Consider the following 16,883-nt stretch of genomic DNA (forward strand, 5'->3'; position numbering starts at 1 on the left):
GTCCCAAAACAAGGATGAGAAAGTAAACTCGCTCACACATGCACACACACACATTACCCACAAATTGAGCAGCCACACTCCCTCTAGTATGAATTTTCATTTTAAGTCAGCCTGACTCCTCAGCTTTGTCACATAAATATACATGAGGATGAACCGGTGGTGAAACACAACGACAGGGAAGTGCGGAGGGGGGAGGTCAAGCGACGTACAGACGGTGGCACAAAAAGGCTGAGCCGTTCGTTCCATCTCGAACGCACACGCACGGCTGCCACATTTGCTGCTTCAGGATAGCAGGAAATCACAGAGAGGAAGAAAGGGGGGGTTGTGTGAGGGTGAGTGGCGCCTAGGGGGAAGAGCTTGCAGCAAACTTCCTCATTTCACAGAGACAAAATGCTGAAGGGGAATAAGGAAGCGGAGGGGAGGTGGAGGAAGAAATACATGATGATGACAAGCAACCTCACCCGTCACGTAAATAGGTGATGAAGGTTGAACAAGGTGACAATTGTGATAAGTCTGTGCTGTGTGCTGTAATTATTTCCCCTTTTTTTTCATTTATTGAACACAGTGGAATTGTATTGGTTGATCACAGGCCAATCTTAAATGCTAATTAAACTATTTTTTTTCACACAATGAAATGTAACTATAGCATCTAATGGGCAATTAATAAGTTAGTTACCATTCATCTTTAACGACAATAAAATAATGAAGTAGAGATATCTTGTTACTATATATTAGAACTCACTTGGATACATTAAAAAGTTAAAATGTAAACAATTATTAGCTATTATGGTATGGATGTATCAAAAGATAGAAACAGCCTTTTAAGACTTTAAGATGTAACAGATCATGCAACGCATAAGTATTCGTGTAAAGAGTGTAAAATTGTCAAACTTCAAGGGCTAGTCATTTTTCACAGGAAAAAAAAGTCAAATTATTTTTCGTGTACAATCAATAGCTTTTGAGAGCAATATGTTTTAATCTGCTGTCAACTTTACTTCCCAGGTAATGACCAATCGTGGTTCACCATTTTCTAGGTTTGGTCATGTGATGTTACAAGCTGAGCCGTGATTGGTCATTGAGACCCTTGAGCAAATGTGATGTCATTTTCAGTTGACAGCAAATGGATAAAGGTGTTTTTAAAGGAGGCGGCTCAGTGCGGCAGTGGTTAGCACATCGGACTTACAATTCGTAGTCCTGAGTTCAAATCCAGCTTACTGTGGCTTCTTTGTATAGAGTTAGCATGTTCTCTACACACTCCAAAAACATGCGGTGTCAGGTGTATTGGTAATTCTCTTGTTCTTAGGTTTGATTGGTTGCAGTTGTTTGTCCCTGTTTGCCCTTTGATTGGCTGGCCACCTGTCCAGGGTGTCCCCCAACTACTGCCCAAAGACGGCTGGGATAGGCACTAGCAAGCCTGTGACACTAGTTAGGATAAGCGGCTACAGATAATGAATAGATGGATGTTTTTCAAGGTAAAATAGCACTGGAAAAGGATCAGATTAATTTTAGATAATGTATTATTGCTTTACTGCTGAAATGCTTAAATAACTTGCAACATTTATTTCTTGAATCAAAGTTTTTTGTCAACTACAAGTCTCACAATGCATTGCAAGAAATTTGCGTTTTGGGAGTCAGGCTAAGCCACTCAATGAGGTAATTGAAAGGCTTGCAAACGTCATAAGTTGGCTGATGCGAAAATGAAATCCAGGCCTTAAAGTTGACGTTGTTTTTGTTTAGTGATCCCCAAATCTCCGCAACATAAGCCTGGTTTTGTGAAAACACACACACACACACATGATAAATGATGTAAAATTTGGCAATGATTAATTGAACACCAAATTGATATTCTGTACTGTCGTCTGTTGTATGAATGGCAACAGGGGAAAAAATTGCTTTGCGATCCCGTCTGACAAAGTATTTATTTGTGGAAAAGAATGTATACACATGGAATTGATTAGAATAAGAAAAAAGGTGCCATTTTTGGTACTGATTCAAATTAGTACAGTATTAGAATAAGTAAAGTCCAAAGACGAGAGGCTCTAAAGCAAGAAATTGTTGCAAGCCATTCGAGAATTTGGAGGACATTTGAGCTTTAAAATTCTTGACCCACACATTCTTACACAACCACCTTGTATTTAACTATATAAAATTCTGAAGTATTATTGAGTAGTCAGAACTCCTCTTTTTCTCCTCTTTTATTCTCCAACAAAGAATAAGAGCAAAGAGTGAGGCGGCCCAATTAAAATGCCACCCTCTTTCTCTCACCACTCTTCATTAGTCTCACCCCATGAGTTCATCTGGTGACAAAAAAAAAATTGACACACTGCCTTCTTGGCTACACGCACACACATGGTCACAAAAGACACACACCTTTATTTCCTCCATTAAAAATGATTCAGGGGGAGGCAGCCAGCGGATGACATTTCTCAAAATGAGGGATGATGCCAGTCAAAAAGTGCCATCAATGATCCGAGCGTGCTGCTCTCGTGTTTTTTCTAATTTGTGCCTTTCTTCCTCTTGTCATGAAGGAGGTGTCCCATCCTCATTTTCACCCCCCCCCCCCCCCGCCCCCCGCCACCCTGCCAAGTCATTGATCACTATCTGCGGCCTCTTTATATTCTCCTCCTCACTCTTTTGCTCACAACACGCTCTGTGGACTAAAGCATTTAGATGAGGCCTTAAAGGAGCTTCTTGGCTTCGGTGAAAAGCAATGTTGTTGCACATCCTTCTTCCTTGAATACTACCTTATGTGTAATTTATTGTGATGTTTGTACGAGTTAAACACGACGCTGGACCGCCTTAATGTAGAGAGAAATGTCCTTCATTTTTGTAGTGTGTTGGGTTGTGCCTTGCGGAGCTGAAAGTGTAAGATTACCGGCACTTTTAAAGAAGCATTTTTTCATAGTGTTTATGTATTCAGCGATTGGCATATGAATCCACAAGTGCAGTTTTTTTAAACATAAAGTTCAGTTTCAAATCATTCAAATCTGGCAAAAGATTTTATTTCGACAATTTAACCCAATCCTATAGACTTGTGCATAAAGCATTTCCTCTTTAGTTCGAGGGGTCAATGTTTATCAATCATTTTCAATCATTTTTAATTCAAAAATTATTCTGAGGTCTGGTGCACACCAGTTACATTTTATGAATAAAATACAGACGGGTATTGAACTGTATGAATCTCAATTATGTTACTTTTTTTTTTAAATCATCCAATGGCAGCAGTATGATTCATTTCATGGTGCAGCTCTGCTTCAGCATATGTCGCTATACTGGTGTGCGACTACTTTGCCGTATTTAATGGGAATGGAAGGAGCAGATTTGATTGGCCACGATTGTAGTTATCACCACTCCTATTGTGGCGGAGCACTGCCTCACGCAAATCCACCATCTGCATTTGTCTGTGGACTACCAACATTGGGTCCAACCTGACTATCTGCTCCAGAAGATTCACATTCAACAAGTCTATTTTTGCTTTTACTCAAGAATTATGCTATGCTATATAGATCGTTTTGGCCCTAAAACGTCCCTTTTCTTTTTCAGAATTCGATGTCTGCATTTCACAAACATTATTCTCGGTGTGAAAAACTACTACTACTTCTATTCAGAACTTGGCGGTGAGCATTTTACCCATTCACAAACAAGCTATACCACGTTAGTCACAAAACTCAACTTTGAATTCAGATCAATCTTTTAAGGAGCAAGATGTATTATTTACATTGTATATGCGGTACTGCATTTAACCGTTATCACCTTTTTGCGTGGAGTTCTGAGCTTGCGTGGGTTCTCTTTAGGACTCAGACTTCCTCCCACATTCCAAAAACACGTACGTTAGGGTCATTAAAAGGTCTTTAGATGTGAACGTGAAATGTTTGACTAAATATGCACTGCGATTGGCTGCTGACCAGTCCAAGGTATACCCTGCCTCCCACTGCAAATCAGTTGGGTTAGCACCCATCTTTCCTGGATGCCTAATGAGTAAAAATTGCACAGAATACAAGTGGAAAATTGATATGAGTATACTTCAGTTTGTTTGGGTACAAAGTCCAACTGAATTCCTAGCACAGATGATGCGCACAAGAAGTTTCGTTTGTCCTCACTTTCACTTTGGTTCTTGCTCTGACTTCAAATTGAACGTTTAAGAAAAAGCTTTGCACAATATGCTAATGGTCTAAACTTCAGTCAAGGTTTTGGCTGAGCAGTTTGCTATTTATTGCACATTCCTACTTAGAGTTAATCTTTAGAGCTAATTAATATGATGCATATTTGCCCCTTAAGTCTGCGAAATTGAGCTGACTCCATATCCATTTGTCACCCAGCCAAAGGCAAAGCGGAGTTGGAAAAGGAAGAGAAAATGCTATTAAGCATCGCAAAGTTGTTTCTCATACAAGTCCAGACTACATGATTCATTTCTTTCATGGGGGAAGGTGTCATTGTAAGCGGTGCTAGTAGAACCAAAAAATGTCATGCAGGATACACAAAGAAAACAATATAGTAGATTTCCTGTTCAGGTCACAATAGTATGAATGATTTTGAACCATAAGAAGCACCTGATTATAAAGTGCGGTCTCAATGAACATGTCAATTTTTGGACATTTCCATATATAAGGCACACTGGGTTCAAAGGCATATCAGCTCACAAGGTGCATTAATTTACTAAGGGAAACAAACCAGTACAGCAAATAAATTCGATATCATTCAACATCAAGTCAACATCAGTACTTAAGACATACCAGAATATAAAGCAATAACTATTGATTTTCGAAAAAATTAAAAGAGTTACAACTATAAGTACAACTTATAGTCGCTAAAATATCGTACAATAACAGTGAAAAGTTTGTTAACATCTTATAATTCAATTTATATTCATTCTTTAAACAATTCCTGATTAGCAATCATTCACATTATGAAGAAGTATTGACAGAATTATTTGGTAAAAAAACAGAAAGAAAAATTAAGAATGTTCATCAAATTAGATTATATTTTTTGATTCAGACTCTTCATGGTAGGCACCTTTTGCCCCATAACAGCTTTGCACATCTTCGTTTTTTTCTCAGCAGGCTTTATGATGAGGATGGTGCTTTATGATCTGGAATGACTTGACTTGTTCATTTGTTTAAGACCACTGAATTCAAAGTGTTTCCAAACCTTTGTCAGGTCCTCTCATTGCAGTAAAGAAATACTCATTTTTGTTTAATTCACAGTTTTTCCAACTTCTTTTTTCATGTATTGTGATTTAAATTCATCACTTGTACCTGTGATCGAAAAAACATTCGTAAATACAGCGCTCTGTGAAATGTGAAGCAGACATTGGTTCCAAGTTAAAGAGCTAAGGAGACAGAGAGCGGCGGGAGCTATGAGGAGACTGGCATCAACTCATCAAATAGAGATGCCTGACCCATTTAAGTTTGCTGGTCTGGTGTTCATATTACACGCATAGCTACACAAACAGGCGCACGCACTTGACAAACCATAGCGAGAATTAAATCTCATGCGCAGTACCGTTTTTTGATGGACAAACACAAACCCACACACACGTGTTAAAGCGCAAGCCACTTAAAAAGGAAACATACCAGGAAAACTGCATTCCACTTTTTTTCTGCCAAATATGCTTTCATAGCCCCGCCTAAGCCATTATACTTAGGACTGCATATACACATGTTGCAAATATTTCATGATGATATCATGTTTTCTCTGAATGAGCGGACCTAAAAGAGGAAAAGGATGCATCCTTACAGCATCTATGAAGTATTTTTAGAGTGATAGGCATTCGAGAAGAGACAATGTTGCTGTTATTTCTTCAGAAAACACTGGATTGAATTTGACAAATTTGGAAATGGCCCTTTGCTTTTTAGCAAAACAATGTGCTAAAAGAAATATTTGCTTGTGTATATACAATAAATTGGTATTAATGGCACACAGAGTACAATTAATGAACCAACATTTTTTCAAGTCAATGTTTTATTTATTTGAGTGTAGATAACATAGGTTTGGGCAGTGTGTAGGGTTGTTACTCATTCATAATTTTAAAATCAATTACTTAATTGATTTTAATTGAATAATCCGATCCAATTTAATCACGCATCGAAGTGTATTACACAACCATTTTTTATCCCCCTTTTTAATCCTTTTTAACCTATTTTTGTTGTTATTTTGGTATAGTTTAGTGATGACTCTTATGAAATCGCTGCTATGTAAAATCACATGAAAACGTTTTAATTTTGTACAGACCAAAATTCAGTTACTGCTTGGGTAATTGTCATTAGATTTATTTTAACAAAGCATAAAATATAATCAGTCTACTACAGAAATAGGAGAAAAATTGTTTCGAGAGGCTGAAATTGGAGAATTTGGGGAATTTTAGGTTCAACAATGGCTCCACACAATTACTTGGTTATTAGAGTCTTTGGAGAATAATATGATAGAGTTGTTGTTGAGTAATTTAAAGTTCTATAGTAGTTTGCAATAATAAAACAAGCCTGTAGCTACTGTATATGAAAACTATACTCATTATAAGAATCTTGTCAAAACAATATTTAATAGATTATGATTACTGTATGATTATACTACAAGTGAATAATAGATCTGCAAATAGCCTTGAAAACAGGAATTAAAACTGTATTGTATTAACCTGGAAAAGCTCTCATTTAGAGAGGCACCTGTTGCTAAGCAATTTGTGGAACATAATTATCTCTGCCATGTTGACCAAAAGAAAACATGCCATATGCTAGTCAAAACAAAAAGATAACCTCCAGTTTAGTTTATCCATATCATGTAAAAAAAAAAAAGAAAAAATGGTCAGGGGGAGCACATGGCCCCAATACAGTCTCAGCTGCTGTATTAATTGAATATACTGTAAGCATTGTTTTCTATTGAACTGGATGTGGCGACTCAGGTTTTGATTCCCTCGCTAGCTACATCTGTTTAAAGCCCAACATTTTGCTGGCATCTCTTACTGTGCCTTTGACGCACATATGCACATGCACACACTCACGCACGTAAACAAAGCAAACTGGCAATACTTTTGACACTGGCAGTGCAATGCAGCTGTGGGATTGGGCACAGGGAGCAGGGTTATCGCTAACCACTAATCCTCATGTGCGTTTACCTTCATCACTGGAATTGTCAATAAGCTTTGTGCAACGCACCCCCAGCCACACTCCCACCCTTCTACATTCGCTAAGCCAAATTCAGTCTTTTCTCTTAGTCTTTTCTCTCTATCTGTCTCTCTTCGTTTTATCACCACACTCAGCATCCAGGAGACAGATTGGCCCTGTATTGCTTCAAGGCCTCAACTCAATGAGATTGGCTGCCATTACCATGAGAAAAAAAAAAGACAGCAGGGGATGACTTGATTGTTTCTCTGAGATTTTCAAAATGTGTTTCTGTCTAAGAGGTACGTCACATTTAATTGCTGGGTGCAGCGTGAAGTCATCCCTGGGGCGGCCTCGTAATGATCATCAGTTCTTCACTTAAAAAAAAAAAACACAATCAAACGCTTATTTGATGGCGGCAAAGACCTACAGTTTGCCTGACACAAATTTCTTTTTGCGATCTTAACACAACGCATGAATATTTTACAAACATGTGTCAGGTTTTTGCATACTTGCACCCATGCAGTCATGAAAATGATATTGATTGGGACCAAAATATCCAAGTCATAAACTTTGGAGTCCGAGACAAACAGGTGAAAATGATTTGTTTTGAAAACATCTTTTTTATGACTACAGGGTGGGCAGCAATTTTACAAACACATGTGAATAATTCAATACATTTATGAAAGCAGGTATAAGATTAAAATGATTAATTTTATTAAATAACTTCTTGACTTAAATCTATTTCAAAAAGCATTTTGTATAATTTAATCACTCATTACATACCACACTACAATGAAAGGAGTAGTCAATGGAGCATGCCAAAATTAGACACTGTACCTCCATTAAAAAAAAAAAAAAAAAAAAAAAACATTTTAAGAGAATGTTCATTCTACTGGTACGTTGGTGGCTGAGTGATTAAATGATTCTGAAGAGGACACCAAAGGCACTTTATGGCGTTATTGACCAGAAAGTTTGCTGATGAGTACTAAAACGGCAAAACAATGTATTGCGGTAGGGTAGCATAAAAGAATGAAATGTCAAGTCAGCTGAGTTTGGCGTTAATTTGAGGAAACCTACCTCCAAGGCACACACTGTATTATTGCAAATTGAGAGCTGTGCATTATCAAGTCAGTGAAAATGAATATATTCATAAGAAAGGTGGATTTCAGTTAGCATATTTTCCTCATTGTTGCATGTTGAGGGTTTGAAGCTCACTTTCAACCAACCTGTTTAGTGTTTTATTATTCTCCTGCCCTTGCATGAGTTTTCTTTACTCCAAGTTAAGGATGAACATTTGAAATGATGGAGTGGGGTCGGAGGTGGGGCAGAATTTTTCATCAGTGTTACTGGGGAGGGGACCCACATAGAACCATATACTGTACTAACTAACCAATTGTCAAACAAAAATGTTATTTTGAAGGGCCCATATTATGATAGTTTAAACTTTCATCAGCTGGATATATGCATACAAATTAGATTTGGAACTATGGTGATTAATTTTCTTCTATTTATATATATATATATATATATATATATATATATATATATATATATATATATATATATATATATATATATATATATATATATATATATATATAAATATATATAAATATGCTGTTGGCAGCATTCAAAATCAGCTTGTAAAAATGAGCTTGTATATTTTTTATGACATCAAATCCTTGTGTGAGTTTCTGCTATACGTTAGCTTGCGGAATATAAATGACGTGTCAACACTAATACAGCACACACTTGGACCAACTCCCACGCTAGCGCTCACTCTTCCCGACATGTGCGTTAATAATGCATTTTGACCAAGTGCATCGATGAGAGTAGATTGAGTTAAATTGCAAAGCGCTTGACAACAAAGTTAATTTAATTCCACATATTCGAATCTTTGTTTGTGTGTGTGCGGGTGTGATGTAAAGGATGTCATCACAGTGGAGACATGGGATCAGATTAGGGCTGTGCACATCTGTCAGCATGCAGCTATCTTCAACACCATTAGATTAGCGCTAATGAAGATACTGCGCTTGTGTCTCTATATTTGTACACACATACACACACACACACACACACACACACACGCACACACTGAAGAAACCCTGCTTGCATGCGCCCCCTTACTCTCACATCAGTTGCTCATCTCATAAATCAGAAAAGGTTCCTGGGGATCGATTAAAAGCGGCCCGACAAACATTTTTAATAGAGACGTGGCGCTGAGCCCAACAAAACGACCCCGCAGCCTGAAATACGCACGGAATAATAAAAGTTTCATAAAAAATATTTATGGGCGCAAACAGCAAGAAGTGCAATGATAGCAAGAAGAAGGGCTGCGAGAACAGAGGGAGTTATAGAAAGAGGGAGAGAAGAGATATATCCTCCGTGCTGCTTCAGCCTTCCTTTTAAATTAGAACAAGGCCGTCTCCTGAGAATGTGACATTTGAGCATGAGATGGAGAGATGGCGTTTCAGACGAGTGTGCAAAAGACAGAGGAAGGCTGCACGTCCTCCACAGTGGGGAAAAAAAGAGGGTGCGGCAAAGGAGGGATAGGTGGGACCGATGCAGGTTCACTTGGTAATGGATGGATAAAAGTGAGGGACTCAGAGTGTGTGTGGGGTAGGGGGTTATTAGTCCATCCTCTAGAGGCTTTTAATACATCGACCTTCATTAACTTGTGTTACTGCCTGTGTGTGTGTGTGTTGTGTGTGTGTCATTCTCTTTGGTTAACGCTCGTTAATGAGTCTTTGTTTAAAGGCCAGTAACCTAATGAAGTCATTAAAAAATTGAAGAAAATTCGAATATGAACATTAACAGGTGACACTGAGGTGTGTTTAAGGACAGGAGAACCTGCGCATTTGTATCTTTTTTCCCGCATCTGTCCATCGTGTTGAATCTAACCGAGTCTCATCTGATCTGCAGGCGCTTCTGGATACTCAAAGACAGTTGCGTGCTCAGATCTCCAACTTCACCTTCAACCTTGGCTTTTCTGGCAAGTTCTATCACACAGGTAAATAGAATCGATGTAGAGAATTTTAAGGTAAAATGACGAGGGTGAAACAATAAAACATGGGTAGATGTAGTGAGGAGTGGTGGAAAAAACATGTGGTACAAGGACATGCATCAACCTAAAACTATTTCTTTACAATCATACTTTATGTTATATGTAACCTCACCGGTCTGAACACTGTATTCGGAAAAATATTGCTGGGGAATATAAATTAAGCACCAAAATCAACGTGTTTATTAGAGGTCTGTCAAAAAAAAAAAAAAAAATTCAGAGACTCTCATCTTGTATGATTCAGAATGTCCCCAAAACAGATCTTTTGAATGACATTCACTTCCTGTCCGTTTCTGCGGATGTACTCCAGATGTGCACTACACTACAGATGAGGCAAAAAACACTGTGTCACATGCAAAAAAAGAAAAAAAACACCAAATAAAGCATTGATGTCAGTGTAATAGAAGGATGCTTTTATTTTGAAGTTGGTTACACAGCCATGAGCAGCTAGCTTTATTTTGCTGTTAAGTTGCACTTCTTAGCTTGACTCGTCCTCACCATTCCATTTATTGCCAGGCATTGCTACCAACATCAACACACCACCATTAAACAAATCATGTTCGAAGGCTGATGAAGACAGCCAAGAATGACTCTCAATTACTCTTAATTACTCTCTCATTGTAGGATATGGCACATATATCCAGCATTAGCACTAGCTGCTAACTGCCTGGTGAAATCAAATGCAATCTGATATTTTAAACACAGACAAAAAAAAGGTCCGTCAGTGCTATAAAACTTAAGTGCAAATAAGTGCAAATTTCTAAACAGTATGTTTTCAATCATTCTGTCAAAGCTGATTTATCAAAAAGAATGATGGGGCTGAAGTTACTTTGATGTTGTACTTTGTACTTAATTACAACAAACAAGCCCATCTAATCACTTATGTCTACAATACCTAATTAAACAAGGCTTGCATTTTTTGTTTGAGTTTTTTGTATCTCAAGGAATCAAAATTGGGTAGCAGTTATGAGTCACACAGTTTTTGAAAAATAAATCAAACCAAACTAGCATAGATTAAAGTGGAAATCAATGCCGATCGATCATTTTGAGTCAAAAATTATTTGGAATTGAAAATCGATTCTGGATTAAATCATAGCCCCAAAAATCTTGCATCAAATATAATCATGAGACAGTCAAGATTCCCATCCGTAGTGTTCATTCATCTCATTGGACAGTCATTATGCCATGTACCAGCAATAATGTGTGGCATTATGTGGAAAAAAAAGGAATGTTTTTAGAATTATGTATACGCAACTATATTGGACCGTATGCTTACAAAATTTGTGCGCAAATGTACTCAATTTTACTTTTTCTAAATCGTTTTATTTAAGTAAAATATATAACTTCTTAAAAATGTGTTAGGATCTAGATGAGTTTACTGTGTACAACCACCTGACAATAAAATTAAAAAAATTCAATGGACCATTTTTACTGTGTAATTGCAAGTACGTTTCTCAAAAATGTTGACTCCACATTGCAAGCTCAAGGCTTCCGTAGAAAATATTTCCAATTCAAATTTTTATTTAATGCTTTTTTTTTCATTTGTAATCACAGGACTGTGGCACGTGCGTGTGATGTTGTGGCTTCAAGGCCATTTTCAGTTATTATTCAATCTGCTGCAAGAGCCTCATACTCTGAATTAAAAAAAAAAAAACAGGAGCTTGTCTTTAAAAGGATTAAAATCGCAAACAAATAAATGAGCATGGCTTCTATTAGAATGGCAGCACATTTCATCAGCATGTGGTATCTGACATCCATCTGATTTTACAACCCACGCCCAAGAGAAGCCTGCTGCTTGATGACAAACTCTAACCTTCGGCAACGTGAAGTTGTGTGTCGCTACATCTGTCACACTGTGTCCTTTTGTCCTTGTGTGTGTGTTTCCGCATTCACATAGGCACCGTGGACGAGGATGCGGGAGACGATTTGCTACTAAAGTACGTGGATGAGTTCTGGTGGTTCCCCCACATGTGGAGCCACATGCAGCCTCACCTCTTCCACAACGAGTCGTCACTGCTGGAGCAGATGGTGCTCAACAAGGACTTTGCGTTGGTAAGATTGATATGTACGCACACACAGACACACAAATGTTTGCACGGCCAAAATTGTGAGGACATTGATTGAAGTCATGCAAACTCTAATGGAGGCCTACACTTGAAATGTCCTCACTATGTTGGTAGATAACTCAAAATGGTTCCCACAAGTACAGCCATACAATAACACACACAGGTACACACGCACAGACACACACAATCACACTACTTGGCGCTGTCTATTCCCTTGTCTTTCTTCCCTTTCATGCGTCCTTGAAATCATATTTGCTTTCTCAACCACCTCTGTGTAAAATAATTGCCATCTCTTTGCCACAAAGCACCCGAAGGCAGAAAAATATTATGCACCTTCACACACACGCACACAAACCGACATGCACTTGTGCACACACACGCTCTTCATACAGTCTTTTCATTCTAAAATAGTAGGAAAACCAAAAATGTCAAAGGATTAGATTCTAAATATGAACAGAATTTTAGTGCGCTGCCAAGAGTTAGTAAACTGTATTTTGTTTTGGAAATTGCTAAGCTGTCCCTCGTTATGGCTGCAAGGCTGTCTGTTATGACTATTTAAAAAATAAATCGATCAAATTGCTCCAACAGGTTGAAAATTTGTACAACTTGGATCGTTGCAATCTACAACATGCTGCAAAAGATAGAAACTTGATAATGACCAACAAACAGAGTAAACCAGTGTAAAGAGCACAAGATGAGACCCAGCTTGGGCTTGAAAAGCGACGCGCAAATAACTTTCTTTCTACTATGCGACGATATGGTCATTTAGAAAGAAATGTGTTTTGTGAGCAGTTTTTGGTTGTAATCATAGCTGAAAGTTAAGCGGCATTTAACACGAAAGAACCTCAAAGAATGGATGGAATTGAAAAGTATGATGTTATGAAAAAAAGCCATTCCATTCCAGTTAAAAGCCACCGTATTTTTTTTTTTTTCAGTGACAAAATCCTATTGTAGCTCCAGCTTGCTAACAGAATGTGAATGCTACTTTGCCAAGAGCATTTCAGGGCAGTATCTCACTGAGCAGTGATTTTCTTTTTTGTCATGTCAAATGTAATGTAGATGTGATGCAAACAAAGTGGCACTACACAATATGATCTTGTTGAAATAATAAAATACATGTGCTGTTGGCACAGAAATGGTCAGTAAAATGTTCTTATTATTTCAATTAAAATATATTACAGTAGACCCACACAGTTTCTCAAAAAGTAATCACAGAATATTAAACTCTGACTACCTCTGTAAACATAGCTGATGGGTTATGACAATTGTAAGATCTGGGCAGAGTTTCCGGTAATGAAGATGACTTCTCCAAGTGCGTGCAATATGCACCTGAAAAATGGCGTGTGTGGTGTCTTTTTTTTTTTTTCTGCCAAAGTGTGGCACTAACAGTTCCAAGTTGAATTGCTTGCATAAAGCAGCTTTAAAATAAATATTTTTCTCTCAAATCAATCTGTCAGTAGACAGATCTGAGTGTTGGAAATGGCTTGCAATCTTTGACGATGCAAATCTGCTATTTTTGTATTCTCCTGAAGAAAAACTATTCTGGAGATAGGAGGCTTCTGCCAGCGCCAGCAATATCAGTGGCTATAAAATATAGGTGGGGTTAGTTAAAAAAATTCTAACCAGTGTACTGCCCCACTTACCTTTAATGCGAAATCACCATTGCTTTTAGACATAGACCGACAAAGCCCTTTCAACCCAGGGTATAAAGTTAACCAGCTGAATACAAAGTACAATCAGCATTATTCCCTTGAGACGTGCCTTTTCTCCAGAGGCTTTCACGTCTCTCTTGTGATGACATAATTCAAATAGGAGCCCTCTGTTTAAAAAAGAGCACAGATGCAAATGAGCTCGGTCTTGGGAACTTTGCCTGACTGACACTTTACTAATCTCCTAAATCCAAACAAATCTCAATATACCCACAGCTAATGGGGCATTCACCTTAATGGCAACCCAGGAGCCATTTTTATCTCTGACTATTTAATCTGAATTCCTCAAGGTAGGTTGCCGTTATTACTATGTGCTTGTTGCCTTCACTCTGTGTATGTGTGTATGGAGATAATTTGTGCGGCCATAGAGAGGTGTCACACATAAGATATGATACGGCGAGGTTGGTTGTAGGTTCACGTTATTGAAGGTGAATGCAATCGTAAAGTGCAATCCCTAACCTTTATTGCACACACACACTCGGCTTTCTCATTCTGTGAGGGCCGATGCTTTGCTTTGACGATGTAAATGGGTGTGTGGCACGACGAAGGACAACACCATTTGTCTACAAGGTGCAACCAGACAACATCCGCCCTCGCAATAGCGCTCATGAACACATCTATTTTTAATTCTCCCTTCTGACGTAACGTAGCAAATATTTTCAGTCAGGGAGATTATTCCAAGATCTGTATGTGCATATATATATATATATATATATATATATATATATATATATATATATATATATATATATATATATATATATATATATATATACATATATATATATATATATATATATATATATATATATATATATATATATATATATATATATATATATATATATGTATGTATGTATGTATGTATGTGTGTGTGGTGGCCTTTTTTCTGCACCCTTAATTTATGGTTTGCCCCCCGTATAAAGGTAAAAAAATAGGGCACCTTCCTCTGTGTTTATTCATGAATTGATTGTGTTTGCAGCAACATAACATTCCAGTGCACATGGGCTACGCTGTGGCCCCCCACCACTCGGGGGTCTACCCAGTCCATTTGCAGCTCTATGAGGCTTGGAGACGTGTGTGGAACATCCGGGTGACCAGCACGGAGGAATACCCCCACCTCAAGCCGGCCCGCTACCGCAAGGGTTTCATCCACAGTAACATTATGGTGAGCGCACACTCATGCAGCATCTCGACATGAAGCATAAACAGCCTCTTTGAAGAATTACACTACTTCCTTACCAACATCTCAATGTGTTGTCATGTTGGTGTTGTCAAGGTGAAAGTTTATTTTCCTTACCAATTTGGACTATTCTTTAGCTCGCTTGTCCAATAAAAGTAAATGAGAGGGTGTTCATATTTTACCCTCTTTGTATATATAATGCCTCTGAGAAAATGAAAAACATCCGTTTAAGATTCTTAAAGCAGCAAAATGAGTGGTGACTCACAGGAAAGAGACAATCGCTCGGTCAAAACTGGGTTTGGAAATCTGCGGTGTACAAAATGACTTGGTGCATACAGTATATTGCATTCTTATCAATGATGCCATGTTTCCATGTGTTGGATGTAACCTTGTTGCGTTTGTGTGTTATATGAATTGTTTGACCTTGTCGAACCGCATGGACACTATAATTCAATATTTACTGATGGCCAGTGTGGTTTAAGAGGCAAGCCATTCTAGTCTATACAGTGTGTGTATTTTTATATGAGCAGGGGGATGGTGGTACAAGAGGATACTAAACTGCGAGCACAGTCAGCAAAATAATAAAGATAGATGTCTAAGTGGTTTACTCCTAAAATGTGTTCTATTGATGGCCACAAATTCATTTTAGCAGGACAGATGTGTTTTGTGTTTATCTATCTCCATGTTCTCAACCGTCTCATTTTTTCAAGGCACATGCTGCTGATATCTTATACTGCCGCTTGCCTTAAGTTTGGATGTATAAATTCACATCATAGGGACATACCATGATATCCTCCCACACACACTTTTGTTAACAGCTCAAACTTATCAGAAGTCTGCTCACTTAGTTCCCCTCTCTGTTTGTATTGAATTTCATTTTCAAATTCATTTCTCCACTGGGTGTGCTGTTAAGTCAATGGGACTTTAACACTTTAAGTACTTTACATATTTCATTCTCATCCAGTACAGAATGTGAATGTACTTCATCTATTTTTCACATGTGATAAAAGAAGCACAGATGAGACTATGCAAATATGAACATGGCCACCCTTGTATGTAAAATGTAATGGCAGGCTTATATTGATAATTCCAATTTCTGAAACATTCAAAATAACCCGGTTATACAGAATGTGTGGGCAGAGAGACAATCCATCATACTACTGGAGCTTTGCAATACTTGAGGTTTTAGTAGAGATTGTTACCAGCTAAATACTGTTTTGTTTTGTTTTTTTATCCACTATTGTGGATACCAAGTACTTTTAGGTTCAGTAAACATTATGGCATTTGACCGATTATTAACGTGATTATTTTTATTTTTCACTTTTACTTTCTTGTTGTGTTTTTGACCACACCTTAGTGATATTATATACGATTGAACGTCTGCAATTAGCATGAATTAAAAACATGTAATAGTTGATAAATTGTGCTCAAGATTTTACTACACAATACTGATGGGCCAGAAAGTGTGTCCCATGCATATACATTAAAATGGGATTGCACTAGGGACCTATAAGAAACCAAAATTAATAAAAAAAAGAGACAAATATATAAATTTATGTCACATCTTGGGTCCCTAATGTCTTGTCCCGCCTGCAGATTAGGGGGCGGAGCCCCCGGCCGCACACCTGCAGCCCATTGTCATCAGGGGACTATTTAGGTGCGGCTGAAGCAGAAGGACGTTGCTAGATTATTGCCCTGTGCACACCAGTCTCTGTGCCTGTTCCGAGACCCTGCCTAGTTGCTCTGTTTTACAGCATTTATATTTTA

At 37.9% G+C, this 16,883-nt stretch overlaps 1 protein-coding gene across 2 annotated transcripts in view; it reads left to right on the top strand.

Annotated features, from left to right (window-relative positions):
- The window catches only part of ndst3 (N-deacetylase/N-sulfotransferase (heparan glucosaminyl) 3), a 52,026-nt gene that overhangs the window by 6,191 nt on the left and 28,952 nt on the right, over positions 1-16,883 (top strand). For both annotated transcript variants that reach the window (XM_088420119.1, XM_088420117.1), the window contains exons 3-5: positions 10,020-10,107; positions 12,056-12,210; positions 14,916-15,101. In XM_088420119.1, coding sequence (XP_088276245.1) covers positions 10,020-10,107; positions 12,056-12,210; positions 14,916-15,101 — 429 coding nt within the window. The remainder of the gene's footprint in view (positions 1-10,019; positions 10,108-12,055; positions 12,211-14,915; positions 15,102-16,883) is intronic.

Source organism: Hippichthys cyanospilos, chromosome 7, assembly GCF_059441005.1.
Source record: "Hippichthys cyanospilos isolate Australia breed blue-spotted pipefish chromosome 7, RoL_Hcya_1.0, whole genome shotgun sequence".
Lineage (NCBI taxonomy): Eukaryota > Metazoa > Chordata > Actinopteri > Syngnathiformes > Syngnathidae > Hippichthys > Hippichthys cyanospilos.